Below are 27,749 nucleotides of genomic sequence, written 5' to 3' on the forward strand. Positions count from 1 at the left end.
ACTATTCCTCTAAAAAGAATGGAGTCCAAGGCCTGGGACTTGGATTCAGGCTCTGGGACTCAGGAGTTGATCCTCCTTGACGTTCACCTGGTGCAAATTTAGCCTCAGCTGATACTTAGGAGGCAAAGGCACAGACTTAGGGATGCGGGGAGCTCAAGGGCTGTCACCCTGTAGAAACATTTCTGACGCCCAGTCCAAGCCTGGCCTCGGGGCTGGCCGGCTCCTCCCCGCTCCCTCGTTTACAGCGAGAGTCTGGGATGGCACCCACGAAGCTGGTGGCGCCAGCCCTTCTGCCCCATCTCCCGACAGCACTGCAGCCAGGTGGTTAGCAGGTCCGGGAGGGAGCAGGAACGAGGAACGCCACCCGGGCTGGAGTTCTTGGTTTCTTGCCCTGGCTCGAATGGGGAAGAGCCTTCAAAGAGCCTCGCGCCAGGCCCCCGGAGGGAGACGCGCCCCTGGCCCTGGGGGCCCCAGTAGGGGTTCGCGGCCGGAGCGCAGGCTGGGGCGGGAGTGTCTCCCGGAAGCCGCGCGGGCCCAGGCTGCCCCATACGGAGTTGGGAAAGTCTCAGGCTTTCAGTTTGAACCGAGGAGGCCGAGCAGTGGGGCAGAGGTTCCCGACGGCCATTGGCTGCTGCGGCGCCGTGACATCAGCGCGGAGGGGTGCGCGGGGCGGGCGCGGGCGGAGCCTGGAAGGGGAGTGTCCTGGAGGCTCCCAGCCCTGAAAGCCCGAGAGCCAGAGGGAAACAAACGCCGGCGCTGACAGGGGCCGCCAGCCCCTCCGCCGCGCGGAGCCCACGAAGGGGACAGCGCAGCCGGCCCAGCGCTCGGGTCTCCGGGGACCGAGGTAGGCGACGGGCAATCGCCTCTGTCTGTGGTAGCCGCCTTCTCGCTGGGTGGCCTGGGTGGGCTTGGGGGTCTCGAGTCCCCCTGTGGGGCAGAGAGGATTGAAGCTGGGGATGCGAGGCCGCGGCGCGGGGAGAAGGGCGCGGAGCCCCCACTTCTCGGCGCTCGCGCTTCTCACCGCGCCCGCCGCGGTGCCTGGGACCCTGAGCTGCGCACCTAGTGTCCTGGCAGAGCGGGATGTGTGGAGGAGGAGGTGGCAGGGAGCCGGGCGCAGCGTTGCCGGGACTCGATTTCCTCTCTCCACGCTGGAACTCCCGGCCCTGGCCAAGGGTGCCGCTGAGGGGGGTGGGGGCCGGTTTTAAAGGGCCTCCCCCTTCCCAGGAATGGGGTGTGTGTCGGTGTGGGCAGGAGCGCAGCAATCGGCGGCGCGCGGCCCGCGATCTCCGCGAGGGGGGCGTGTGTTCTCCCGGAGTTCTCCATGAATAAGAACCGAATTCTCCGCCTGTACGGGCAGAGGCGTGTACACATCTCGCTCTCGTACACACACTGCAGCACACGCCACCCAATGTCACCCGGCCGGGGAGCCAGAGGGAAGGAGCTGTCTGGAAGGGAATGGCCGAAGGAACAAATGGTCCTCCTTTCCCCTACTCCCGCCCCGCGAACCCTTCCCTCCCCCGCCAGGCTCCCGCCCCGCCCGCTCCCTCGGAAGCCCGGGAGGCCGAGGCGCCTCCTGGCGGGGTGCGGGGGGAGGGCAGTCGAGCCACCCGCCCCCTTGGAGCCGGGGAGACGGCCGCTCCTGGGCTGGTGCGCCCCGAGCTCAGCGCGCTCAGCGGGATCGCAGGCGGGAGCGGTCGGTTAATGATTTAATCGCCCGCTTGGGGCGGGTGCGCGCGGATCGGCCGTCCCTGGCCCCGCCCCCTCCCCGGAGCGCCCCCAGCCGGGGTTACAAAACTGCCCCCTGCCCCCGGCGCGTCCCCCAGGAGCCATCCTGCCCGCGGGGATCCCGTCAGCCGGTGAGTGCCCCTGCCGGGAGGACTGGAGAGCTGGGCGGGAGCCGGGGCTGAGGCTGAGCCAGCTTCCTGGGAGAGGACTGAAGTGCGTGTGTGTGTGTGTGTGTGTGTGTGTGTGTGTGTGTGTGTGTGTGAGAGAGACTGGGGGAGGGGTGCTCTCTGCTAACTCAAACCAGGTTCCCTGTGTTTTCCCAGTGACTGCGGCCTGGGCTTTGGAAGTTTTCTTTTTCTCTCTGGGAGAATGGAGGGGAAATACAATGCCTTTTCTTTTCTCGTTGCCTCTGGAACTTCTCTCTCTCCACGACTCCCACCCCTTGCAATCTGACCAGCTCCCACATCCCTTACTGTGTGCCCGGTGCCCACTGTTTGCCCAGATAGCTGAGCAGCTGGATCCGGGTGGAGTCCTTGGGAGCCCCCGTCGCTGCGAAGCCCCCTGCCCTCCCCTGAGGGTCCAGGGTGCTGGAGGGAAAATCTCTCTCTCGTCCGAACCCCAGCAGCCATCTGTACCAGAGAAATGTCCCATCCAGCGAGTGTAAATAATGAGGGGCCGGTGACAGGGGCCTCCTGCAAGGCGACTTCTTTGGCAGTCTGGGTTTCCAGTAACTCCCTCAGCCCCCGCCCGCTTCTGAGGCTAGGGTGGAGGAGGGACCACCAGCAGGATGGACTGAATTTTAAGAGAACAAAGAACAGGCCACAAAGGAAGGGATTGCTGAGCTGCGGATTTCTCCCAGAAATCGGGAGTTGGCTGGGACTGAGCCAGGCCCTAAGAGAGCCCCTGGCAGCCCCAGGGGCTCCTGGGGCAATAACGGGGCATCCACCAGGATCTCCTGAGGCTCTATCTCTGCTGAGAAGCCAGTGCCTACTGAATGCGGGGGTGCCCTGCCGGTTCCTGCTCTCATCAACTGCCCTGTGTGAGCTGCACATGTGACTGACTGATTAGTGGGGTGGCTTATCTCCTCTGAACTTGGACTTTGCCTCTCCACTCCTTGAAGACAGCTGCTCCTTCCCACAAGGGGGGTTCAGTGAATTTGGGGAGATCCCAAGTGGATTCCCAGGCATCCTGGTGGACCCCTGCAGGGACTAGGAGGGGCCCGCTGTGATCATATGGGCGGTGGTTCTGGGGTGAGTCTCAGCGCCTCCCCTCTGAAATCTCCCTGAAGTCCTAGGGTCCCTGCACACAGAGGGCAGCTTACTCCTGCTCTGCTGTACAGCCTAGGCCTGTGCTGTGAACGATTCTCCATTTTCTGGGGTTTCTGCCTCTCTCTTTTTGGATTCCTCTTCTCTTTTCCCCTCGTTTCTCTCTTACCCTTGCCCACCCACCGTGCTTGTCCCCATCCTCCGTACCCTGCCTCCACTGTGCTGCTGCCTCTGGAACCCGACAGCACCTCACAGAACCAGAGACCAAGGAGTCAGAAGCAAAGGGGGGTCTCATGTATAAAGGTCAGGGGAGTGAGTGTTGACCTGGGAGAGGAATCTTACACCAGTCTTTTGATTTTAAAAATAATTTTTATTTTATTTATTAATTTTTTGAGACCAGGTCTTGCTCTGTCACCCAGGTTGTGGTGCAGCGTCATAGTCAAGGCTCACTGCAGGCTGGACCTCCTGGGCTCAAGCTATCCTCCCACTTCAGCCTCCCGAGTAGCTGGGACTACTGGCGCCCACCACCACGCCCAGCTATTTTTTGTATTTTTTGTAGAGGGGGTTTCACCATGTTGCCCAGGCTGATCTTGAACTCCTGAGCTCAAGGGATCTTCCCCCACCTCGGCCTCTCAAAGTGCTGGGCATACAGGTATGAGCCACTGCACCTGGCCAACCCTTTTTTTTTTTTTTTTTTTTTGAGACAGAGCCTTGCTCTGTCACCCAGGCTGGAGTGCAGTGGCACAATCTTGGCTCACTGCATCCTCCACCTCCCGGGTTCAAGCAATTCTCCTGCCTCAGCCTCTGCAGTAGCTGGGACTATAGGTGCATGCCACCACGCCCAGCTAATTTTTTTTGTATTTCAGTAGAAACGGGGTTTCACTGTGTTGCCCAGGCTGGTCGCGAACTCCTGAACTCAGGCAATCCACCCACCTCGGCCTCCCAAAGAGCCGGGATTACAGACGTAAACCACTGCACCCAGCCCTGGCCAACCCTTCTTAACAAGTCCAGAGCTTTTCCAGAAGGGCCTTGGGTTGGCAGTGGCCCAGGGCTTCCACCCCTTTGGAGTGACTGATTGATTTCTGCGGCCAGGACTGTCTGTGCGCAGGTGTGGCCGAAAGGTGTTTGATGTTGGCCTCTCCCTTTCACTCTCCCCCACCCCACGCCCCTACGTTTGGATTGGGTTCGAAGTGAAGAAGTCAGAAGCCAGAGTGGTCAGGGTTGCACTTGGTTAGCAGTAAGTCCAGCCTTCTGTGTTCTCATTCTGGTTCTGCAGACTCAGAGGAGTTTGTCCCTGTGGGGGGAGGGAGGAGTCCGTCCCTTGGAGGAATGGGGAGCTGGGTTGATGCCAGAGATAAGGCCTGTGGGCGGAGGGAGAAGGGTTGAGCAATCTTGCCCTGGAAACAGAGCTGACCTGAGCTCTGCGTAGCTCTTCTGACCTATGTACTGGAGGATTTTTCTCGACCGTGAGGAAAAGAACCAAATTCTGGAGCTGGGGACACTTTGAGGGGTCATCCGGCAGAGTGTCCTGAAGGCCAACTCCAGCCAGTGCTTCTGGGGTGCCCTAGGAAGGCCAAGCCCATGCCTGCCCTCTCTCAGCAGGGAACTGGATGGTAGTGCTGGAAGGAGCCCACATGTGGCACTGGACACAGCCCTTTTTGCTTGAGTGCGTTGGGAAGGAAATTCAGACATTAGGGCCGGGCACAGTGGCTCACGCCTGTAATCTCAGCACTTTGGGAGGCCAAGGCGGGCAGATCACTTGAGGTCAGGAGTTTGAGATCAGCCTGGCCAATATGGTGAAACCCTGTCTCTACTAAAAATACAAAAATTAGCCGGGCATGGTGGCGTGCACCTATAATCCCAGCTCCTGGGGAAGCTGAGACACAAGAATCGCTTGAACCCAAGAGGTGGAGGTTGCTGCACTCCAGCATGGGCGATAGAGTGAGACTCCATCTCAAAAAAAAAAAAAGAGAAAGAGAAATTCAGGGCCAGGCGTGATGGCTCACACCTGTAATCCCAGCACTTTGGGAGGCCAAGGCGGGTGGATCAGGAGGTCAGGAGATCGAGACCATCCTGACTAACACAGTGAAACCCTGTCTCTACTAAAAAGTACAAAAAATTATCTGGGCTTGGTCGTGGGCGCCTGTAGTCCCAGCTACTTGGGAGGCTGAGGCAGGAGAATGGTGTGAACCCGGGAGGCGGAGCTTGCAGTGAGCCGAGATCGCGCCACTGCATTCTAGCCTGGGCGACAGAGCGAGACTCCGTCTGAAAAAAAAAAAGGAAGAAGAAAGAAAAATTCAGACATTAGTCTCCCACATTCCCGCTCACCGTGCCCCTAAAGCTCCAGCTTAAAATACGCCTCCTTGAGGAGACTTGGGCTTCCTTCCAACTAACTTACATTGGAGTCTCCCCCAGGCACTGCCAGCTTGCAGCTCTGGGCTCTGTGCCAGGATGGCAGTGCTGGCATCCAAAGCCCTCCCTTGCCAGGAACAGGGGAACTAGCTGTCTCCACTCAAGCCGAGGAAGGGTCTCTCTTCTGGGATTCAGGTGAGCACAATTTAGGGTGTGGTCATTAATGAAGGCTTACAGTTCTTAACCCACCTGTAAGAAACTGCTCTGCACACCTGGTGTTTCCCCTTCACCCCAAAGATGGAGCTGAAGGCATCTGGAAAAACCACAGTGCCAGGCAAGAAGGATCCCTGGATGTCTGTGCGCAGCCAGAGCTGCTTCAGCCACCATCTTCTGCCTTGGCCATCACGGTAGCAGAGGTTGTCTGGGGCAGCCTCCACCTCCCAGCATGAGACTCTGGGTTCTTCTTTTGCCCAGGCACCTGCAGTTCTGGCAGTCACTGAACTTGGTCTGGAGACCCCAGCTTTGAATCTCTCCAAGTGTGCCAACAAAGCCAGGTTCTGTGTGCCGGCTTCTCTTTCCTGCCTGTCCTTCCTCTCTACCTCGGGTCTTCACTCAGTGCAACCTTCTTATTTCCTTACACTGTTGCCTCCAACCCTGAAGCATCAGAAAGGGACCTGTTCCCCTCAAGTCCTGGAATTGGGCTTAAGGCTTTGTCAAGTGGTACAAGGAGTAGAGAGCCCAAGAGAGCCCAAAAAGAGCCTAGGGGCTCGCAGTACGATTTGTGGTTATCTCTAAGGAGAATCTGGTTAGGTCCAAAAGATCAGATTATATTTTATTGGGGGTTGATCATGTTGAAGTTTTGTGCATTATTTTTTTGTTTTGAGACAGGCTTTTCGCTCTGTTGGCCAGGCTGGAGTGCAGTGGTGCAATCACAGCTCACTGCAGCCTCAAACTCCTGGGCTCAAGAGATCCTCCCAGCTCAGCCTTGAGTAGCTGAGACTATAGATGTGTGCTGCCATGCCTGGCTAATTTAATTTTTTTTTTTTTTTTTTTTTAGAGACAGGGTCTCACTGTGCTGCCCAGGCTGGTCTCAAGCTCCTGGGCTCAAGCGATCCTCCTGCTTCTGCCTCTGCCTCCCAGTGTGCTGAGATTTCAGGCATGAGCCACGGCGCCTGGCCTGTGCATTATTTGTTGCTAGTAGCACCCGGGGTCTGGCAAATTCCTGAGTTACTTTTACCCTTATCCTAGGAAGGAATGGAGGAGCTTCTCTTTTCCCACCTCCACCTCACCATCTTGTCTGAGAAAAGCCAGGCTCCTTCTTCTGGCATCATTAAAGGTTAAAAGGTGACGGGATGAGGGAACTCAGATCAGGAAAGAAACCAGATCCGAGGGTTTCCTGCCCCCACTGCTGGCAGAGACTACAGAGGGAGGGCAGAATCTGTACGTGGGCTCCAGCAGCTTGGGGGACCCTTCCCCCTGCATCAGATAATCCTGGGAACCCCCAGGACTTTGAAAAGGGTCAACCCATTGTCTCAGCCCACGTTTCACTGTACAGACTTTTGAATTAGGTGCTCTCAGGTGGCTGTTCTCTATGAAGTTTGCGAAGTGACAGTGGCTGGAGTGTCACTGGGTGTGACAGCATCATCTTTATAGCACACATGGAATTGTGCTCACCCGAGCACAGCACTTGGGAGTTACGTAATGTTATCAATTGCTCTGAGAGCTAATGAGGAAACTGAGGCACAAATAACTTGACCCACGTGGCAGGCCAGCTTGTGACCTAGGGAGTGGGGCTCTTTGTCCCCAACTTCCGGCAGGGCCAAGATGCAAGATTAGCCTGTCTGCTCTGGAGGGAGTTTAGATCTGCCAGTCTCCTTCTGGAGACCCCCAGGTGGCCATGAAATTCCCAGTTCTCAGCTGAGCACCCGGCTCTTAGGAGAGGCAAAGTGAAACCAAACAAGGCCTGGCAGATCTGATTTCAAGCGCGGCACTTTCTTCTGCGATCACTCTCGAGCAGGAGGGAGGCATCCTGCTGCCCAGTAGTAGCACCACTCCCAGCGGAGGAGGGCCCAGCCTGTATGGGGGCAGTGGGGCCCCCCACCAGGCATCCATCCTGCCTGGCCCAGATGGTCCCTCTGCTGGTGGCTGGCTTCGGGTGGTGGCTCCGGGAAGCACACATTTCCAGGAAGGGCCCTGTAATCAAGTGAAGTTGCCGGATGTCCTTGAGTCACTGGCTCCTCTTCGTCTTGACTCCTCCGTTGTTGCTTCCGGTCACTCCCTAGTCTTGGCTCCTTTTTCTTCCCTTCTCTGTGCTGTTCTAATTCCCATGAGGTGAGGGAAGGTTTCCCCTTCACCTCCTGCTGACCTGCTTCTCCCCTGGCCTGAAGCCTGTGGTTCTGGGATGAGGATGAGGTGGGTGCAGGAACGAAGATGAAGGAGACAAGCAGGGCAGCTGGTTCCCAGCCCACAAGGAGCAGGAGGCTCCCCTGGATGGACCTGGGGTGTTGGGCTGTAGCCTGTATTTTCGAGGATTAATCTATAAGTTCCCTGGAGTGGTGGGGAATGAGGTGCTCAGACTCAGGAGATGTTAACCTGAAATTGTGTGCAAAACTGCATATCCTGTGTGTACTCATGCATCCAGAGCCTTTAGCAGCCCTCCCAGGCCTGAGCCCCAGGGACACTTATGATCCACTGTCCCCCTCGCACCACCCCCCCGACCCCGATGTTCCTTATGGTGGAGTGGAAAAAACCCAGAGTCCAGCACATCTGGATTCTTGTCTCTCTCTCCTAACCAACTGTGTGTGACTTGAGTAAAGCACGTGCCCCTCTAAGTCTCGGTGCTCTTATCTGCGAGCTGGGGATGATAGTGATAACTCCATGGGATTGTTGGGAAGAATACATGAGATAAAGTTTTTCAAATGCTTGGGACCGTGTATGACTACAAAGTTTAAAGAAAGGCAGGCTACGGTGGCTCGCGCCTGTCGTCCCAGCACTTTGGGAAGCAGAGGTAGGAGGATGGCTTGAGCCCAGAAGTTTGAGGTTATGGTGAGCCTTGATTGCACTGCTACAGTGTACTCCAGCCTGAGGGACAAAGCAAGACCCTCTCTCAGGAAAAAAAAAAAAAAAAAGAAGAAGAAAAGAGACAGTTTAATCAAAATAAATCACCTAACACAATGCCTGGTGCAGAGTAAAAAGCTCAACAAATCTTAGTTCTTTCTTGTATTTTCTCCATGACATGTGGCCCAGGAATAGTTACTACAGAGTCTGGGGAGGGGTCTACCCCTGAGGTTAGGTAGGGTCTAGAATAGTATTTTCTTAGAGTGGGTTCCTCAGCACACAGTCTTGCTATCTGTTGGGATCCACATGGAGAGATGTTATTCCGGAGTGTTCTTGATAATGAGTCACCATTTAAACTAGACTAGACTCCTTATGCTATATCTTCCAGCAATTAAAGGGTAAATTATTTTAAGCCGTAGTGTGTTTTCCCATAACTCAGCCTGGCTGAGTGAGTTATTGGCATCATTTTCCCATAAACTGTAAGAATTGTGAATTCCTTAAGGTGGTGGAGAATACTTGTGTGATATTCAAATCACAGTGAGCAGGATGATCAGTGGGACTAGCCCTAGGATGATGCTGTCAATAGGAATGTGACGCTAGTCACATATGGAATTTTATGCTTTCTAGGAGCCATGTTTTAAAAACTAAAGAAAGGGGAAATTATTAATTTTATTTTTTATTTTTTGGAGACAGAGTCTCGCTCTGTTGCCCAGGCTGGAGTGCAGAGGCATGATCTCATCTCACTGCAACCTCCGCCTCCTGGGTTCAAGCGATTCTCCTATCTCAGCCTCCCGAGTAGCTGGCATTACAGGTACCCACCACCACGCCAGGCTAATTTTTGTATTTTTAGTAGAGACAGGGTCTCACCATGTTGGCCAGGCTGGGGTTGAACCCCTGACCTCAAGTGATCCATACTCCTCGGCCTCCCGAAGTGCTGGGATTACAGGCGTGAGCCACCATGCCCGGCCAATTATCAGTTTTTGTTTGTTTGTTTGTTTTTGAGATGGAGTTTCACTCTTGTTGCCCAGGCTGGAGTGTAAGGGTGCGATCTCGGCTCACCGCAACCTCTGCTTTCTGGGTTCAAGCCATTCTCCTGCCTCAGCCTTCCGAGTAGCTAGGATTACAGGCATGCGCCACCACGCCCAGCTAATTTTGTATTTTTAGTATAGACGGGGTTTCTCCATGTTGGTCAGGCTGGTCTCGAACTCCCAACCTCAGGTGATCCGCCCGCCTCAGCCTCCCAAAGTTCTGGGATTACAGGCGTGAGCCACCGCGCCTGGCCAATTATCTTTTTTTGTTTTGTTTTGTTTTTTTGAGACGGAGTCTGATGCTGTCCCCCAGGCTGGAGTGCAGTGGCGCCATCTCGGCTCACTGCAAGCTCTGCCTCCCGGGTTCACGCCATTCTCCTGCCTCAGCCTCCCGAGTAGCTGGGACTACAGGTGCCCGCCACCATGCCCGGCTAATTTTTTTTTGTATTTTTAGTAGAGACGGGGTTTCACCATGTCCACCATGTTGGCCAGGATGGTCTCGAACTCCTGACCTCGTGATCCGCCCGCCTCGGCCTCCCAAAGTGCTAGGATTACAGGCTTGAGCCACCGCGCCCGGCCAATTGTCAATTTTTAAATGTAAAATAATTAAAATTTAAAATTCTGGCCACGTGTGGTGGCTCATATCTGTAATCCCAGCACTTTGAGATTACACTTGAGGCTAGGAATTTTAAGACTTGGCTAGGCAACATGGTGGTGCACACCTGTAGTCCCAGCTACTCGGGACTGAGGTGGAAGGATTGCTTGAGCCTAGGACGTTGAGGCTACAATGAGCTGTAATTGTGCCACTGTACTTGAGCCTGGTTAACAGAGTGAGACCCTGTCTCAAAAAAAAAAATTAAAAATTCAGCTCCTTAATCACACTAGCCACATGTTAAGTACTCAGTAGCCTTATGTGGCTTGTGGCTGCTGGATTAGATGCCGGAGGTTTAGGATATCACTGTAAGTGCCAGAAAGAGAGATGTTTCATGTCAGTGGTATTATTCAACATTATATTGGCAGTGTAACAAATATAACGAGATAATGAGGAATGGAGGAGGCAAAATTATTATTAGTTGCAGATGATGAGCTTATCCACTTCCAAAGCCCAAAAGATTCAATCATATAGTTGATTAGAGCCTGTAAGGTAGTATAAGCTTGGTGGGGTGGCCATTAAATATGTTAGGGGGAAAAAAAGGTAGCCTGCTGGCCGGGTGCAGTAGCTCACACCTGTAATCCTAGCACTTTGGGAGGCCAAGGCTGGTGGATCACCTGAGGTCAGGAGTTCAAGACCAGCCTGGCCAACACGGTGAAACCCTGTCTCTACTAAAAATACAAAAATTAGCCAGGCAGGCAGGGCATGGTGGCTCATACCTGTAATCCCAGCACTTTGGGAGGCCGAGGTGGGTGGATCACCTGAGGTCAAGAGTTGAAGACCAGCCTGGCCAACATGGTGAAACCCCATCTCTACTAAAAATATAAAAATTAGCTGGGCATGGTGGCGCACGCCTGGACGCTGAGCCACAAGAATCGCTTGAACCCAGGAGGCAGAGGTTGCAGTGAGCCGAGATGATACCACTGCACTCCAGTCTCGGCAATACACACTCGGCCTCAAAAAAAAAAAAAAAAAAAAAAGCTGGGCATGGTGGCGTGTGCCTGTAGCCCCTGCCGCTTGGGAGGCTGAGGCACAAGAATTGCTTGAACCCAGGAGTGGAAGGTTGCAGTGAGCTGAGATGCACCACTGCACTCCAGCCTGGGGGACAGACTCACAAGAATGTATCATCTGGAAATAGTTAAGGTTATGCACATAATTGCCTGAAAGGACCTTACAGAGTTTCAACTGAAAATGGAAACAACCTAGCCATTCAATCCCTGATTGGATGTAAAAATTAGATATTAAGATTTAATTTAAAACAATGTAGCATAAATTGTTAACATGTAAATATTTTGACCCAGCTGTGAACAATGGTTGGCTTTATTTATCCATCTACAAGGGAACATGCTGCTTGTGTAATAAGGGGGAAAATGTCTAAATTATTGCTCTCCAGTAGAAGTCTTAGGCAAGTGCCATACATAATTTATATTTTAATAGTTACATTTTAACAAGTGAGAGGAAATGGTACATTTTGACTCACTATATTCAGAATATCATTTTAACACATCAATCTAAAATATTAATGAGATATTTTATACATCCTCTTTTTTTATACTAAATCTTAGAAGTCCAGTGTGTATTTTCCACTTGTGCACATATCCATTTGGACTTGCCAGATTTTTTTTTTTTTTTTAATTTTTTTGAGACAGAGTTTCACTCTTTTTTGCCCAGGCTGGAGTGCAATGGCGTGATCTCAGCTCACTGCAAACTCTGCCTCCCGGGTTCAAGCAATACTTCCTGCCTCAGCCTCCCAAGTAGCTGGGATTACAGGTGCACGCCACCATGCCTGGCTAATTTTGTATTTTAATAGAGATGGGGTTTCACCATGCTGGCCGGTCTGGTTTCGAACTCCTGACCTTCGGTGATCTGCCTGACTCAGCCTCCCAGAGTGCTGGGATTACAGGGGTGAGCCACCGCGCCCTGCCTATTTTTTATTTTTATGTATTTATTTTTATGTGTATAAATTTAAGGAGTGCAAGTATAGTTTTGTTACATGGTTATATTGTGTAGTGTGAAGTCTGGGCTTGTAGTGTAACCATCACCCAATTGTGTACATTGTACCCATTAAGTAACTTCTCATCCCTCACTGGGTTCCCACCCTCCGACCCTCCCAGTCTCCAGTGTTTATTATTCCATGCTGGCCACATGTCAAGTGCTCAGAAGCACACTTCAAGTGCTCAGAAGCCAGAAATGGCTGGTGACAGTGGAGGGTCAGTTATTATTAACCCATAGAGAGATGGCATAAAGTGGAAGTAGCTGGGAGGTTCTGGTGTGCACTATTGCTTTCCTCCTTGTCCAGGTCACTCTATGATCCCTGCTCTCCCTGATTCACCCCCCTTCCCAGTAGACTCCTCCCTCCCTGCCCCACACCCGGTAGGGATACCTGGGGAATGGGCACTGTCTTGTAGCTTGGAGGCTGGGGGTGGTGGGGGGAAGACATGTCATGAAATCTGGGACCTTGCCCTTTCTCCAGGAAGGGGCCATCAAAGTAGAGGATGTTCATCTCCAGGAAATGGGATCTGCCCCAGGGTGGCTGTGCAGTGGCACCTTTGCATCAATGATCCTGGCATGGATTGGCACGCAGGCAGTGAGGGTGGGGCAAGTGGTGTTGGGTCACGGTTCTGGTTTTTCTTCCTGGGAGCTGGAATAACCAAGGAACACAAGATGGAGTTTGGACAGAGCAGACAGGAACACACTAGAAGTGAGGCCTTGTGCTGATCTACTCCTGACTATGCCGGCAGAGTCCTGGCTTGTGCTTCAGGGTGATCCTTCCCACCCCTCACCTCCCAGAACACCAGAACATTGGGAGGTTCCTGAGAGCAGGAAGTGGGAATGGGCTCCTGGGTAAGAGAAATCTCCTTTCAGGAGGTTTCAAATGCAGCCATGCCTGGGGATAGAGCTTTAATGGGGGAGGCAGTAATGTGAGTCTTAGCTCCAAGAGTCTTAGGTTAACCAGCTCCCGGACCCTTCCTACCCCACCCTGCTCCACATGTACATCCTCAGCTGTAGACACCTGCACAGGTCAGGCAGCATCACCTCATATGGAAAATCACATGCTCCAAGGTCTGCCAGAAATGGGCTCAAATCACCACTTAGAAGTTGTGAGAGGCTGGGTGTGGGGTGCAATGGTTCGTGCTTGTAATCCCACACTTTGGGAGGCTGAAGCAGGAAGATTGCTTGAAGCTAGGAGTTCAAGAGCAGCCTGGGCAACAAAGCGAGACGCCATCTCTACTAAAAATGTGTGCATGTGTGTGTATGTTTTTTTTTTTTTTTTTAAGACGGAGTCTCGCTCTGTCACCCAGGCTGGAGTGCAGTGGCGTGATCTCGGCTCACTGCAAGCTCCGCCTCCCGGGTTCACGCCATTCTCCTGCCTCAACCTCCCAAGTAGCTGGGACTACAGACGCCCACCACCACGCCTGGCTAATTTTTTTTTTTTTAATATTTTTAGTAGAGACAGGGTTTCACTGTGTTAGCCAGGATGGCCTCGATCTCCTGACCTCGTGATCTGCCCGCCTCAGCCTCCCAAAGTGCTGGGATTACAGGCGTGAGCCACCGCCCCCAGCCTATGTGTTTATTTTTAATAAACCAGGCATGGTGGTGCCCACCTGTGGCCCCAGCTACTTGGGAGACTGAGCCGGGGAGGATCACTTCAGCCCGGGAAGTTGAGGCTGCAGTGAGCCATGATAGCACCACTGCACTCCAGCCTGGGTGACAGCAATGCCGTGTCTCAAAAAAAAAAAAAAAAAAAAAAGCTGTGAGATGTGAGAGTGAGTAAAATAATTCACTCTGTCTGAGTCTCCGTTTCTCGTTCTTTAAAATAGGGGCAATCAGGGCGGCCTCCTTGCGAGTTTGCTTTGAGTTTCAAGGGCATAAATGTATGTTGTCCTCAGTACAGTGCTTGGCACGCAGCGGATCCCCAGTGAATGAGAACTGTTGAGTGAGGAGGTGTACTGGAGGGACGGGGTAGGAGGGGATTAGGGAGCCTGTTTCTCTGACTCTTGAGCTGAGACTCACTTTAGTGCCTTCCCCATTAGAGATCTACCCCCAGGGATGATCTAATTCTGCACACAGCTTGGCGGTCAGTGGTGGCTGGAGCACCTGGGTGCTGGTTGCCCTCATGTGACCCCTTCTTGTTTTCTCTGCTCCCTTGTAGTGACAGTCTAGCCAAGCTAGAGCTATAGAAGTAAAACCTTCACCTGCACAGGATCTCTCTGAGAGGATCCCACTGTTATGTGGGAGGCTGGCCTCCAGCTTGGAGCTTCAGTGTCACTGGAAATAGGCCGATCTCCGGTAGGGTGGGAGTGATCCTTTTGCTCATCTCCTGCTCAGCTGGGGAGGCTTAAGCATCAGGAAGCAGCTGTTGGAGAGCGAGTTCTGTTTTTTGAGAGGGTCCCGATCTCCCTGTGCTCCCTGATGTCAGGTTAATAAAGCTTGCCCACTTCCTCCTCCCAGGCAACTTAGAATAAAACAAGGACCTAATAAACGTGTCTGGCTTGGGGGTAATTTTGAGGGAGGAAGAGAGAGAACAGACATCAGTGGGAGATTTTCACGCAAGAGAGGCAGAGTATGGATGGAGACCAGTTCTCACTCAGTCCTCAGTTGGCATCTTATGCTGGGATGTGGCTGCCGAACCCAGAGAACTAGATAGTCTTAAGCTGGTTTTGAAATGAATGCCTTTTCTTTAAACCTTTGATACTTTGGGGTTTTTGTTGTTGTTGTTGTTTGTTTGTTTGTTTGTTTTAAAAAGAAAAAGGCCAGGTGCGGTGGCTCACACCTGTGATCCCAGCACTTTGGGAGGCTGAGGTGGGTGGATTGCTTGAGGTCAGGAGTTCAAGACCAGCCTGGTCAACATGGGGAAACCCCGTCTTTACTGAAAATATAAAAATTAACTGGCCGTCATGGTGTGCACCTGTAATCCCAGCTACTTGGGAGGCTGAGGCAGGAGAATCGCTTGAACCTAGGAGTTGGAGGTTGCAGTGAGCTGAGATGGTGCCACTACACTCCAGCCTGGGCGATAGAGCAAAACTCCATCTCAAAAATAAATAAATAAATAAATAAACAAAAAGAAAAAGAGCCTGTTTTCCTCTCAAGGCTAACATAACTTCTTAATTTCTCCATGTGCCCTTTTAGTCTTTATTCGCAGATGCATATTTGTGTAGAGTTGTAACCACTATGCATAAACAAGTATATGTTCTGCCTTTTATTTATTTTAAATTTTTATTTATTTTTTTTGAGACAGAGTCTCACTCTGTTGCCCAAGCTGGAGTGCAATGGCGTGATCTCAGCTCACTGCAACCTCTGCCTCCCGGGTTCAAGAGATTCTCCCGCCTCAGCCTCCCGTGTAGCTGGGATTACAGGCACGCACCACAACACCCGGCTAATTTGTGTGTGTGTGTGTGTTTTTTTTTTTTGGAGACGAAGTCTTGCTCTTGTCCCCCAGGCTGGAGTGCAATAGCGCGACCTTGGCTCACAGCAACCTCCGCCTCCCGGGTTCAAGTGATTCTCCTGCCTCCGCATCCCAAGTAGCTGGGATTACAGGTGCCTGCCACCACACCTGGCTAATTTTTGTATTTTTAGTAGAGATGGGGTTTCACCATGTTGGCCAGGCTGGTCTTGAACTCCTGACCTCAGGTGATCCACCTACCTCAGCCTCCCAAAGTGCTGGGATTACAGGCATGAGCCACCACACCTGGCCAAAACCATCATTTATTTTAAAGCCATTATTTGAAGAAATTTTGCTGGAGTTTCAGGTACCGCAAGACCACCTCACCCTGGGACCATTCTGACTCTGAGCAGCTCTTGGATCAGGGTTTTGTAATGTTCCCCCTGCCTGGTGGAACCTAGTACCAATTGCTCAGTGGGAGGAAGGTCCTTCCCTCTTCTCTTTCCCAGCTCTTAATTTGGGCAAGATGGTAGCAAACATCAGAAGGTTGTCCTAGTGCCTGGCGGTGAGCCCATTGAGGTGTTATCTGGGGAAGATCTTTGGGGTGGGAGTCAAGAGACTTGGGCTCCAGCACTGCCCGGCTCCCTTGTGAGTTCTGTGGCCTTTGGCAAGTCACCTCTCCTGGCCCCAACAGCGTAATCAAGACCACTGGGTTGGATCCTCTCCCAGATGTCTGCCATCTCTCAATCTCAGTGGGAGTCATGTGACACAGTGGGTGCTGCATTTTAGCACCCCAAGGAGTACCTAAGAAAATCCACTGGGGCCAGGCGCAGTGGCTCACGCCTGTAATCCCAGCACTTTGGGAGGCCGAGGCAGGTGGATCCCCTGAGGTCAGGAGTTTGAGACCAACCTGGCCAACATGGTGGAACCCCGTCTCTACTAAAAAAATACAAAAATTAGCCGGGTGTGGTGGCAGGTGCCTGTAATCCCAGCTACTCAGGAGGCTAAGGCAGGAGAATTACCTGAATCTGGGAGGTGGAGGTACAGTGAGCCAAGATTGCACCATTACATTCCAGCATGGGCAACAAGAGCGAAACTCTGTCTCAAAAAAAAGAAAGAAAAAGAAAATCCACTGGGATTTAGAAAGAACACACCAAAACTTGTGCACATGCGTGTGTGTGTGTGGTGTGTGTGTGTAAACTAAAACTTATTAATGCGTGGAATGACAATAGACATGAATATAACCTATAAAAATATATATGTGTGTAGATATATACACATATATGTATATACACAAATTACATATTCAGTGTTTGTCCTGTGATGCCCCCTACTTTTGATAGTACATTGCTGTTTAAGTGGATGGAGCCCTGGGGTGGGAATTAAACCCTGGCTTCAATCCATGACCTAGGGCAAGTCCCTTAATTTGGTCTTTCCATCTTGAAAGTATGATCCCACCACACCCAGGTATTTTAAGGAGATATTTGACACAGATACATAAATGGTACAGAAGTCCTGATGGTGACATTTCATGTTCCCATCCTGGGTTTGTTTTTTTGTTTGTTTGTTTGTTTTTTTGAGACAGAATCTTGCTCTGTCACCCAGGCTGGAATGCAGTGGCGTGATCTCAGCTCACTGCAACCTCCACCTCCTGGGTTCAAGCGATTCTCCCTGCCTCAGCCTCCTAAATAACTGGGACTACAGGTGCGCACCACCACGCCCGGCTAATTTTTGTATTTTTAGTGGAGATGGGGTTTCACCATGTTGGCCAGGCTGGTCTCGAACTCCTGACCTCAGATGATCCACCCGCCTCAGCCTCCCAAAGTGCTGAGATTACAGGTGTGAGCCACCACGCCCGGCCTTGTGTTTGGTTTTTGATTGTGGCTACTTAGGCTCAGAATATTACAGCAGTGAGCCTTAACCTTGCGCACGCAGCACACTTCCAGATGCAAGGGCTTTTGAGCAGGGCACATGAAGGAGTTAAAAGATCCCCAAGAATACTAAAGTCAGCTAAAATCACAACACAGTCGGCATTGAAGTCCTGCCTGGAACATGTAACCACGTGTATCTAAGCGGTCACTGTTCTCGCCCATTCACTTAGCTGCCCTCAGCCCTGCCGCAGTTTGAATGAAACACAGTCTTCCGCCTTCCCTGTGCTTTCCTATCTTTGCAGGGTAAGGCTGGTGAGCGTTCCAGAAAGTACTGGATTTTTCTCTGATGACTAAAGCCAGAGTCCCTCACCTCTTAGAGTTGTGGCCCATGTCCCAGTGAGCCTCTTGCACAACCCCCTCCAGCGTGCTGTTCCATCTGACAAGCCTTGTGTAGCAGAATGCCACCTGTGTTTCGGCAAAGTGAAGTTCCGCCTAGGGGTAGGATGTCAGCCCCTCCTGTGAGAAGGGGCCATGGCCTGCCAGGCAAAACCTGGGAAAGGATGGCCAGGACCAGAGGCTGCCCCTGGAAGGCCTGGAGTCCCATTTGATCCTGTCTTTTCTCTTCTCCCTGGTCTGGGTCCTCCACAATCCCGGGTGTCTCTACCTCCAAAACATGGCCTAAATGTCTCCCACTGTGTCCCCCTTCGCCAGACCCACATCCTGGTCTCCATCCTCTTTGACCTGCATTTCTGCAACAGCCTCCTGACTGAATTCCAGCTCCCCTCCTTCATTCCTCCAATGCCAGGACCTCCGGCAGCTTCCAGATACACAGATTGAATCACTCACCTGCTTACAAACAGCCGCCGGTTTCCTTGTACACCTATAATGACCTCCAAACTCCTTACCTGGGCTGGGTGCAGTGGCTCATGCCTGTAATGCCAGAACTTTGGGAGGCCAAGGCGGGTGGATTGCTTGATGCCAGGAGTTCCAGACCAGCCTGGCCGACGTGGTGAAACCCCGTCTCTAAAAACATAAAAAAATCGGCCAGGAGCAGTGGCTCCTGTAATCCCAGCACTTTGGGAGGCCAAGGCGGGCAGATCACCTGAAGTCAGGAGTTCAGGACCAGCCTAGCCAACATGGTGAAACCTGGCCTCTCCAAAAAATTCAAAAATTAACTGGGCATGATGGCAGGTGCCTGTAATAAAAACTAAAAACAAAACAGAACTCTTTATGTGGCCTGGTAGGGAGGGCTCTATGTAACCTGGGCCCTGGCTGCATGGATTTTTATTCTATTCCATAAATGCCACAAGCCTGTTCCTACACCCCGGCGTTTGCACGCGCCGTTCCCTCTGCCTGGGTTGCTTCTGACCTGGCTGGTTCCTTCTCATCATTTGGTTCTCAACTCATGATGCTCCTTCCTCAAGAGGGGCCTCCCCCAGACCCCCTGACTCCCACACCCACTCACACCACCCCTTTCCCTCCTTATACTGAGGAATATGAGATACCATTTTATTGATAGGTTTACACCTCCATTCCCCACCCCCACCCCCCACACTCACACTACGCACGTGCCCTGGGAAAACAGCGTGCTATTTTCACTGCTCTATCTCCAGGGCCTAGAAGAGTTTGTGAATATCGGTGGGTCTGCAGGAAGTCATGGAGTGAGTGACTGGATGATGAGTAATGGAACAAAGCCTCTTGTAGCCGATCCAGGTCACAACTAAAGTCATCGTGCACTAAAAGCCCTCTGCTATTCGGCCACATTGCCTGGACCTGGCATCGGGTGGTTGGTTAGAACAGCTAGGGGAAGGCCCTGCAGAGGGCATGCTGCCCAGCAGCAGTGGCGGAGGCAGTGGCAGTGGGCGTTGAGGCATGTTGTGTACCCTGTATACCGGGGTGAACCACAGGGCAGCTTCAGAGAGGGAGGCCTGCCTAGCTGCCCCATGAGAGCTCAGGTCTGGCGCCTGCCTCAAGCCAAGCTGCCAGGGACAGGCCACTGCCCGGTCACTTGGAGTGAGAAGTGTTGGTCCTGTCTGTCCTTCTGCCCTGGGTCTGCTGGGCTGGCCAAGCTGGGAGGGCCAGGGAGGATAGGCGAGGGGTCCAGGCAAGGGTGGTCTTCTGTAGTCTCAGGAACAGGGCTGAACTAAAGGTGTGGTTGCTGTGACCCAAGCAGGGGCCTGACCTTCTGGGGAGGGCTCCTCGTTCCCACCTTAAAGGAAGGTTCCGTGGTCAGTGGGCTGAGGGTAGAGGAATCTGTTCCTCCGGAGGCTCAGGAGAGCTAGGGAGGGCTGTGAGCTGTGATCCATTTTCCCTCGCCCTGCCAAGAAAGTGGGACGTGGTTTCTGGGGTGGGGTGGGGGTGTCCCGCCCAAGGCAGGCTATGGGGAGTGCCTGCCCCGCATTGGGCAGCCTATTTTAGCCACTTCCCCAGAGCTGAGTCACCATGCTTCTGAAAGCCCCGCCCAAAGCCACAATGCCCTGTGGCCTCCCAAACCGTAGCTGCCCCCAGGACCTGCCCAGGCCTGTGGCGGGACTCCCACCACCTACTTTCTCTTCAACTCCATGATCCAGCTCGTCACCTCCAAACTGTTCTCTGTTAGAAGCTCAGAGTGACTCAAGGTCACTCAAGGCTGGTGAAACCAAGCTGTTGCTGACCCTCAATCCTGCTGGGTGGCCTGTCTAGTCTGAGCTCCAGACACCCAGGCCTCATCCCCAGTGTGGGCTGCCAGGTACTGCAGCCCCCTCCTCGCTGGGGCAGTGAGACAGATGCGTGACTCCCTCTAGGCCCCAACTCTCTCAGGACCCTTCCTTGCTGGGTATTGAAGATGGCTTTCTACAAGCCACAAAGTCTCGTTCCCAACCCCCCGGGAAACGAGACCGTGGCAGCAGGCAGCACTGGGTAGACCTGTCCCTGTCTTTCTGGGGTGTGGGGTTGAACAAGATCCTGGGGACCCCAGGGCTAGCCCAGGATGGCCGTGATTTCAGCTGAGTTTCCCTGCTGTCCCCTCTGACCTACCTCAATAGTTCTACCCGCAAGGATGTGCTGGGGGGTGTGGCTAATGGGATGCGGGGAGCTGCCCTCCCCTGTAGCCATCATGGCCAGGACATTTGGTCCCTTTGGGCAGCCACGGTGACCTGCAGCTTCTCTGGTGAGTCCTGGGGAGCCGGGTCTGTGGTTTCCCTTTCTTTCCTCTCTAATGAGCATATAAGATCGGGAAACCACAGGACCTGACATCACTCACAGGGTCTGGGGGTTCCTGCCTTGGCGTTGAAACCCTTAACGCAGCTCTGGGGGCTCGTGCCACCATGTTCTCACCCGGTTCTGACCATCCACACCCGCCTCCCTGCTTCTCTGTCTTTGTTGTTTACCTGGTGAGCATACCTGCTCTATCTTCACCTGTGTGTTCTCACTCAAGGCTGCTGTTTCTCAACTGGGGCAGTTTTGCCTCCCGGGGGACATTGGGCAATATCTTGAGACAGTTTTGCTTGTTGTGACTGGGGGATGGATGCTACTGGCATCTAATGGGTAGAGACCAGGGATGCTGCTAAATATCCTACAGTGCACAGGGCAGTTCCACCTCCCGATGAGAAATTATCTGGCCCAAATATCAACAGTGTGGAACGTGCTCTAGGATTACACAAGAACCTTCTTGAAGCAGCTGTTGGGTACCCCCTTCTCTGTACCCTGCCGGCCAGCAGTGGGGAGGAGCACTCAGTGGTCGGTGGTCACTGACCAGCAATGCCGCCGCCAGAGCTGGAGAAGGGCCTGGAGTGGAGCGGAGAGAGCTCTGGACTCAAAGACCCAGTTTCTAGCCCAGCTCTGTTCCTTTGGGCTAAAAACCTGGATAAATCACTTTCCTTCAATAAACTTGTTTCCTCATCCATAAAGTGAAAGCGCTGCACTGAATATCCCCTCCAGTTCTTTGAGATTCCTGGATGCTGTGCGTAGAGCCAGGAGTCGGGGTGCAGGCAGGTGGAAGATGGGGTCCTCTCCGTTCCTGACTGGTGTCCGTGCTGGTGGCAGTAGAAGCCTGAAGGATTTGCCAGGAACGAGAGTTCGTTTGAAGCTTGGCCTTTTTTCCTTCTATGCCCAACGTGACTGAGGCAGAGTCTACCTTCTCTTTTTCTTTTTCTTTTCTTCTGCTGCTTCTTTTTCTCTTTCTTTCCTTCCTTTCTTTTCTTTTCCTTTCTTCCTTTATTCTCTTCCTTTCCTTTCCTTCTTTCCTTCTTTTTCTTTCTCTCTCTTCTTTTTTTCTTTCCTTATTTCCTTTCCTTCCTTCCTTTCCTTCCCCTCCCTTCCTCCCTCCCTTCCTCCCTTCCTCCCTTCCTCCCTTCCTGTTTTCTTCAGAGTTTTGCCCAGGAGCCCATGGCTGGCCAAGAGGGTCATATATGATATTCAGGAGTCAGCAAACTACAGTCCATGGGCCAAACCCAGCCTGCATTTGCTTTTGTAAATAAAGATGTGGCTTTTTGGTGGTTTTTTTTCTTTTACTGGTTTATTACAAAAGATACGACTCAGGAACAGCCAAATGGAAGAGCTGCATGAGGATGCGTGGGGTCAGGTGTTGGGGTGGGGGGCAGGGCACGCACCACCTTCCTGGCACCTCGATCTGCTCACCAACCCAGAAGTTGTCTGTAAATAAAATGTTTTTGGAACATAGCCATGCCTACTTGTTTACATGTTGCTATGGCTCCTTTCTTTCTTTTTTTGATTTTGTGTAGAGATGGGGTCTCACCGTGTTGCCCAGGCTGGTCTGGAACTCCTGGGCTCAACTGATCCTCCTGCCGTAGCCTCCCAGAGTGCTGGGATTACAGTTGTGACCCACTGTGCCCGGCCAACGGCTACTTTTATGCTAAGAAGACAGAGTTGAGTAGCTGTGACAAAAACCCTATCAGCCACAAGGCCGAGAATATTTACTCTCTGGCCCTTTGCAAAAAGTGTTTGCTGACCTTTGGTCTAGCGGTTCAATGTCTAATTGTTTAGAGGTTGAGGTAGGGCAGGAGGGTGGGGCCCAGAGATAATCCAAGTTAGAGTTAGGGGAAGGTCACTTTCCTAAGGGTAGGGAGGAGAGAGAGCTGACCTATGACCCAGAGTAGAGTATCATCTCAAGGCATCCCTCACGTCCTCGCCTACGTCACTGTGTGGCAAGTCTGCCAGGTGCCTGGCTCCCCCTCCCTGCCCGAGAGAACTTTGTGTTTGCTGGAATGATAAGCGGTATGGCCTGGGCACTGGGAGGGGGGACATTGCTGGTGGGGGAAGCCATGAGGCTGGGCAGCAGAGGCTTGAGAGAACAGGGAAGCGGATGGGGGTGAGGATGCAGAGAGGTCAGGCTGGGAGCCCTGGAGCCAGGCTGTGGGCAGAAGGGGAGGAGAGGAGGGAGGTGCTGGACTTCAGTGGGTGCTTGGAGGCGGACCGTGTGTCACACCCTGCTGGACCAGACTCAGTGGTAAACAGACCTGCTAAAACCCTCTGGATGGACCAGGCGCGGTGGCTCACGCTGATCCCACGTGCTGATCCCAGCACTGGGAGGCCGAGGCGGGTGGATCACCTGAGGTCAGGAGTTCGAGACCAGCCTGACCAACATGGTGAAACTCCATCTCTATCTCTACTAAAATTACAAAAAAAAAAAAAAAAAAAAAAAAAATAGCTGGACGTGGTGCTGGGCACCTGTAAATCTCAGCTACTCAGGAGACTGAGGCAAGAGAATCGCTAGAACCCGGGAGGCAGAAGTTGCAGTGAGCCAAGATCACGCCATTACACTCCGGCCTGGAGGACAGGGCAAGAATCTGCCTCAAAACCCTAGAAGTTTGTACTGCAGTGGGACGATGAGAGTCCAGCCAGCAGGGACAGAATAATGTAGCCAGTATCTGCTGGAAGAGGGGACATCTCCCAAAGTGCTGTGGGGGGCAGGTGGTGGCTAAAGGTTTCCTGGGAGTAGTGATGTGTCCCAGCTGAGCCCTGAAGGATGCTGGGTGTGGCAGGGGTTGCACTGGGGAACTGTTTGTATCCACTGCAGCTCAGGGGATAGATCAGGGTACAAGAGTAGGGGACACTGAGGAGCGAGGTGGGGACTAGTCATTGGATCAAAGGGTCTGCACTGGGTAGGGCGTCATGTGGATGGGTTTTGTTTTAGCCAAGAGGTGAAGGATGGACAGGAGGGAGACAAACAGGGAGACCTGTTAGGCTGATGTCAGGGGCCAGGTGGGGTGTGGTGGGCTTGTGTGACGCAGCGGCAGGCATGCGGAGGAAGCACCCAGCATCTGAGTTTTGCAGTGGGAAGAGTGGGTCTGGACTGGGGGTGCCTTCCAGAACTGTGCTGCTGGCTGGACTGGGAGGCAGGCAGGTACCTGGTGTCCAAGCATCACCTCTCACCCACCATACTTTGTTAAATCCCTGCACCCATCTCTCCCCAACCTGCCCAGCTCTGCTGGGCTTAGTATTTGGGGCAAGCCCCTCTAGGGGAGAGAGGGGCCGGTTTGGCCCCAACGCTGAACTTCAACTTGGCCCTTGTCAGGAGCTGTGAGAGTGGTGCCTCCAGTTCTCCTGGGCTCTACCTCTGCTGTTTTTTGGATTTCTGGTGAATCACCTAGGAATGAGTCTGCAGATCCTGGGGGGACGAAGTCATTTAGGGTCCAGTCCCTGCCTCCCACTCCTCTAATGATGAAAGAAACTGGAAGTTCCCCAATCTTGGTCTCCCCGAGACACCAGAAGGTGGACCCTCAGCAAAGAGCCTGGGGCTCCACAGTGGAGACGTCACAGGCGGGATCCTCATTTATGGGATACCAAGCGAAGGCTGAAAGGCTGGGGAGCTGGTTCTGTGGGTCCCAGCAGCCCCACCCCAGTTCTGATTCAGAAAGAGAACTGTGCCGCCCACGCAGGGGGAGGAGCTGGTCAGCCTCTGTCTCCCTGGGCCCGTCCTGTCCGTTCCCTTCTCTCTCCAAGGACCAGGACGCAGGGTGGGGTGTCCACTAACTCCACAGGGATCGAGGTTAGACAGCAGGAAGAACTTACAGCACATCTCCAGGCTGACTGTTCATAGGAGCCAGCTCATAGACTCCATCTCTTCCCTGGCTTGCTGCCTGGACTTGCTGGATTTACCTTCGCGTCCTTAAATGTGGTCATGTTTACTCTGGCAGCATCCTGGCTTGCAGGGGCAGCGGAGGCATTGTCTTCTGCAAGAAAGGTTCTGTCTCTCTCAAGTTTCAGGGAAAGTGTGTCCGAGGCTACTGGAACTCTAACCAGATTTGCAAAATCACTCCTCTACTCTGAATGCCTGCGGATGAAGAAACAGGCAGGGTTATACCATGGATTGCTGGCTTATTTCACAGCATTTAACTTTGGTAGGAGCGCTGGGGTTTAAATGACAGTCCCCTGGCAAATTGGCTTTTGTGCCGTGTGGCCAGCCCGCATTAATCCTTTGCCTCCCATTCTCTGCTTGCAGCCTTATGATCTCCTCATTGCGTCCCCCTCTGTCCACTGGACTTGGACTTCAGATCTGACCCCAGACCTGCCGGCTACCTCAGGAGGGCCCACCTCCCCGCCCATCCAGCAAGATGCCAATCCTCAAGCAACTGGTGTCCAGCTCGGTGCACTCCAAGCGCCGTTCCCGAGCGGACCTCACGGCCGAGATGATCAGCGCCCCGCTGGGCGACTTCCGCCACACCATGCACGTTGGCCGGGCCGGAGACGCCTTTGGGGACACCTCCTTCCTCAATAGCAAGGCTGGCGAGCCCGACGGCGAGTCCTTGGACGAACAGGCCTCCTCTTCATCTTCCAAACGCAGTCTCCTGTCCAGGAAGTTCCGGGGCAGCAAGCGGTCACAGTCGGTGACCAGGGGGGAGCGGGAGCAGCGTGACATGCTGGGCTCCCTGCGGGACTCGGCCCTGTTTGTCAAGAATGCCATGTCCCTGCCCCAGCTCAATGAGAAGGAGGCTGCGGAGAAGGGCACCAGTAAGCTGCCCAAGAGCCTGTCATCCAGCCCCGTGAAGAAGGCCAATGACGGGGAGGGCGGCGATGAGGAGGCGGGCATGGAGGAGGCAGTGCCCGGTCGGAATGGGGCCGCGGGTCCCCATTCCTCTGACCCCCTCCTCGATGAGCAGGCCTTTGGGGATCTGACAGATCTGCCTGTCGTGCCCAAGGCCACGTATGGGCTGAAGCATGCGGAGTCCATCTTGTCCTTCCACATCGACCTGGGGCCCTCCATGCTGGGTGACGTCCTCAGCATCATGGACAAGGAGGAGTGGGACCCCGAGGAGGGGGAGGGTGGTTACCATGGCGATGAGGGCGCCGCTGGCACCATCACCCAGGCTCCCCCGTACGCCGTGGCGGCCCCTCCCCTGGCAAGGCAGGAAGGCAAGGCTGACCCAGACTTGCCCTCCCTCCCCTCCCATGCTCTGGAGGATGAGGGGTGGGCAGCAGCGGCCCCCAGCCCCGGCTCAGCCCGCAGCATGGGCAGCCACACCACACGGGACAGCAGCTCCCTCTCCAGCTGCACCTCGGGCATCCTGGAGGAGCGCAGCCCTGCCTTCCTGGGGCCGGACAGGGCCCGGGCTGCTATCTCAAGACAGCCAGACAAGGAGTTCTCCTTCATGGATGAGGAGGAGGAGGAGGAAATCCGTGTGTGAGGTGGACAGTGGGTGGCCACCGGGAGCTCTTGGCTGCATCTTCTCCCTGCCCCCACCCCACTATGACCTTTGACCCTACGGCGCAGGGGCAGCCAGGCCCCTTGATTCAGACCATGGACCCTGGACCTTGTAGATGAGGGACACTGGCCTGGCCCTCGGGTCTTCGGAGGACGTACGGGGCTGGCATGGGTACCGACTGGCTGCCTGACTTCATCACGCTCCCTGCACTTAGGCTGCGTGGGACAAGGGCTGTGTTGTCGCAGCAGGAATAGCTTTTCCTCTGTTGGCCTCCCTTTCCTCCACCCTGGCCTCAAATGGATGCCAGATGCCAACCCCAGTTCCGGCCACGTACAGCCAGCGGGTCAGCCCAGAGGCAGCCTTAGCTCCAGGGCTAAGGACTCTCGGCTCCCATTTTCTCTGCTGGCGTTTCTGCTGTGCCCAGCAGTGGCTGCTGGGGAAGCAGCTGCAGCAGGAGGGGGACGGTCTTGCCTCTCAGCCCCTCCCTGCCCCACCCCAGCTCCTGCCCTGGAAATCTGGAGCCCCTTGGAGCTGAGCTGGACGGGGGGCCAGCCGCGAGCATGTGCACTAAACGCAGCCCTTTCCAGGGGAAGAGAGCAGGATGGAGAATGGAAGGAAAGCCCCCCAGGCTTCGTGAATTGCAAGAAGGGACCCTTCCAGGATGACACTAGGAACAGGGCTAGGGCACTCGCTCAGTCCCTAGGGGCTTGTTTGTTCTTTATTATTATGTTTAAATCGTTATAGAGCAATATCAGGATGGTGTTAATAGGTCTGCCTCAGAATGAGAATCAATCCTTTTAGAAAACCTTTATACTAAGCCTCCTCTTCGAAATTCACAGTGGCGATTAGCGGACTGGAGTCTGGGGACATCCGTGGCAAAGACACCAGCTCAAGTTTAGTGCTTCCCAACTTTATTTAGAATGACATGGGGTGGGTGTCTGGTGTGTGTGTTTTCCCTACGCACCTCCCATAGCTATTAACAACTGAGGAAGGCCAGTGTAGAACATTTTTGGAGAACGATTTTTTTTTTTTAAATAATATATCATTCCTATGGGGGGAAAGCCTTTTTTTTCTTTTTTTTCTTTTTGGCTGAGTTATTCCCTCCCTCCCCACAATACCCTCAGTACTGACTACTTCCCTTTCCTTTCTCAGGCCTCCCCCCACCGACTTTTGAGGCCAGGGTTGGCCAGATTTAGCAAAACCAAAACAGAGTGCTGAGTTAAATGCAAATTTCAGGTAAACAAAAGATAATTTTCTAGCATTAATATGCCCCACGCAATATTTGGAACACTTAGGTGAAAAATGATTTGTTTTTCTGAAATTCACGTTTCTCTCTGAGTCCTGTAACTGTCCCCGAGGGGATTGAGCAGAAGCTCGGGTATGAGCCCTGAGGTTGACTGCCAGTTATTTTTCTGTCCTGGGAACAGCCTGACCCACCTCCCTGTCTCCATGTAGCCAGTGGGGGGAGGGGGAGACACAGAACCAACCACAGCCGGGGGCATCCCCATGGCGACTCTGGCCCAGCCCCTCCTCTCTTGCCCGACTCTCCTCTCTTGCCTGACTCTAGACACTAACTTAGTTCCTGGTTCGGTGCCCTGTTGGTGCTCCTGTTTCCAATAGCTTAGGTCCCATGGTGGGGGAGGAACCTCAGGGGCTATGCAGCCCCCGCCAGCTGCCCTCGAATCCCATCCAGGCCAGTTCCAGATTCTAAACTGATTTTTTTCATGATATTGTCAAAACAGTGAGGAAACATTAAAAAAAAAGCCCTAAAGCA

The 27,749-nt window shown here is 53.4% G+C and overlaps 1 protein-coding gene across 2 annotated transcripts; it reads left to right on the plus strand.

The window, feature by feature from the left end:
• Positions 1-234: 234 nt before the first annotated feature.
• CDC42EP4 (CDC42 effector protein 4) lies at positions 235-27,749 on the plus strand. 2 transcript variants are annotated; one of them, XM_055389062.2, is made up of 3 exons: positions 715-844; positions 1,225-1,856; positions 24,775-27,749. In XM_055389062.2, the coding sequence occupies exon 3, from the start codon at positions 24,887-24,889 to the stop codon at positions 25,955-25,957; it is 1,071 nt and encodes a 356-aa protein (XP_055245037.1). In that variant the 5' UTR covers positions 715-844; positions 1,225-1,856; positions 24,775-24,886; the 3' UTR covers positions 25,958-27,749. The 2 variants fall into 2 exon arrangements, with proteins under 2 accessions (XP_004041120.2, XP_055245037.1); XM_004041072.5 differs by lacking the exon at positions 1,225-1,856 and having other exon boundaries at positions 235-844.

This window comes from Gorilla gorilla, chromosome 4 (assembly GCF_029281585.2).
Source record: "Gorilla gorilla gorilla isolate KB3781 chromosome 4, NHGRI_mGorGor1-v2.1_pri, whole genome shotgun sequence".
Classification (NCBI taxonomy): domain Eukaryota; kingdom Metazoa; phylum Chordata; class Mammalia; order Primates; family Hominidae; genus Gorilla; species Gorilla gorilla.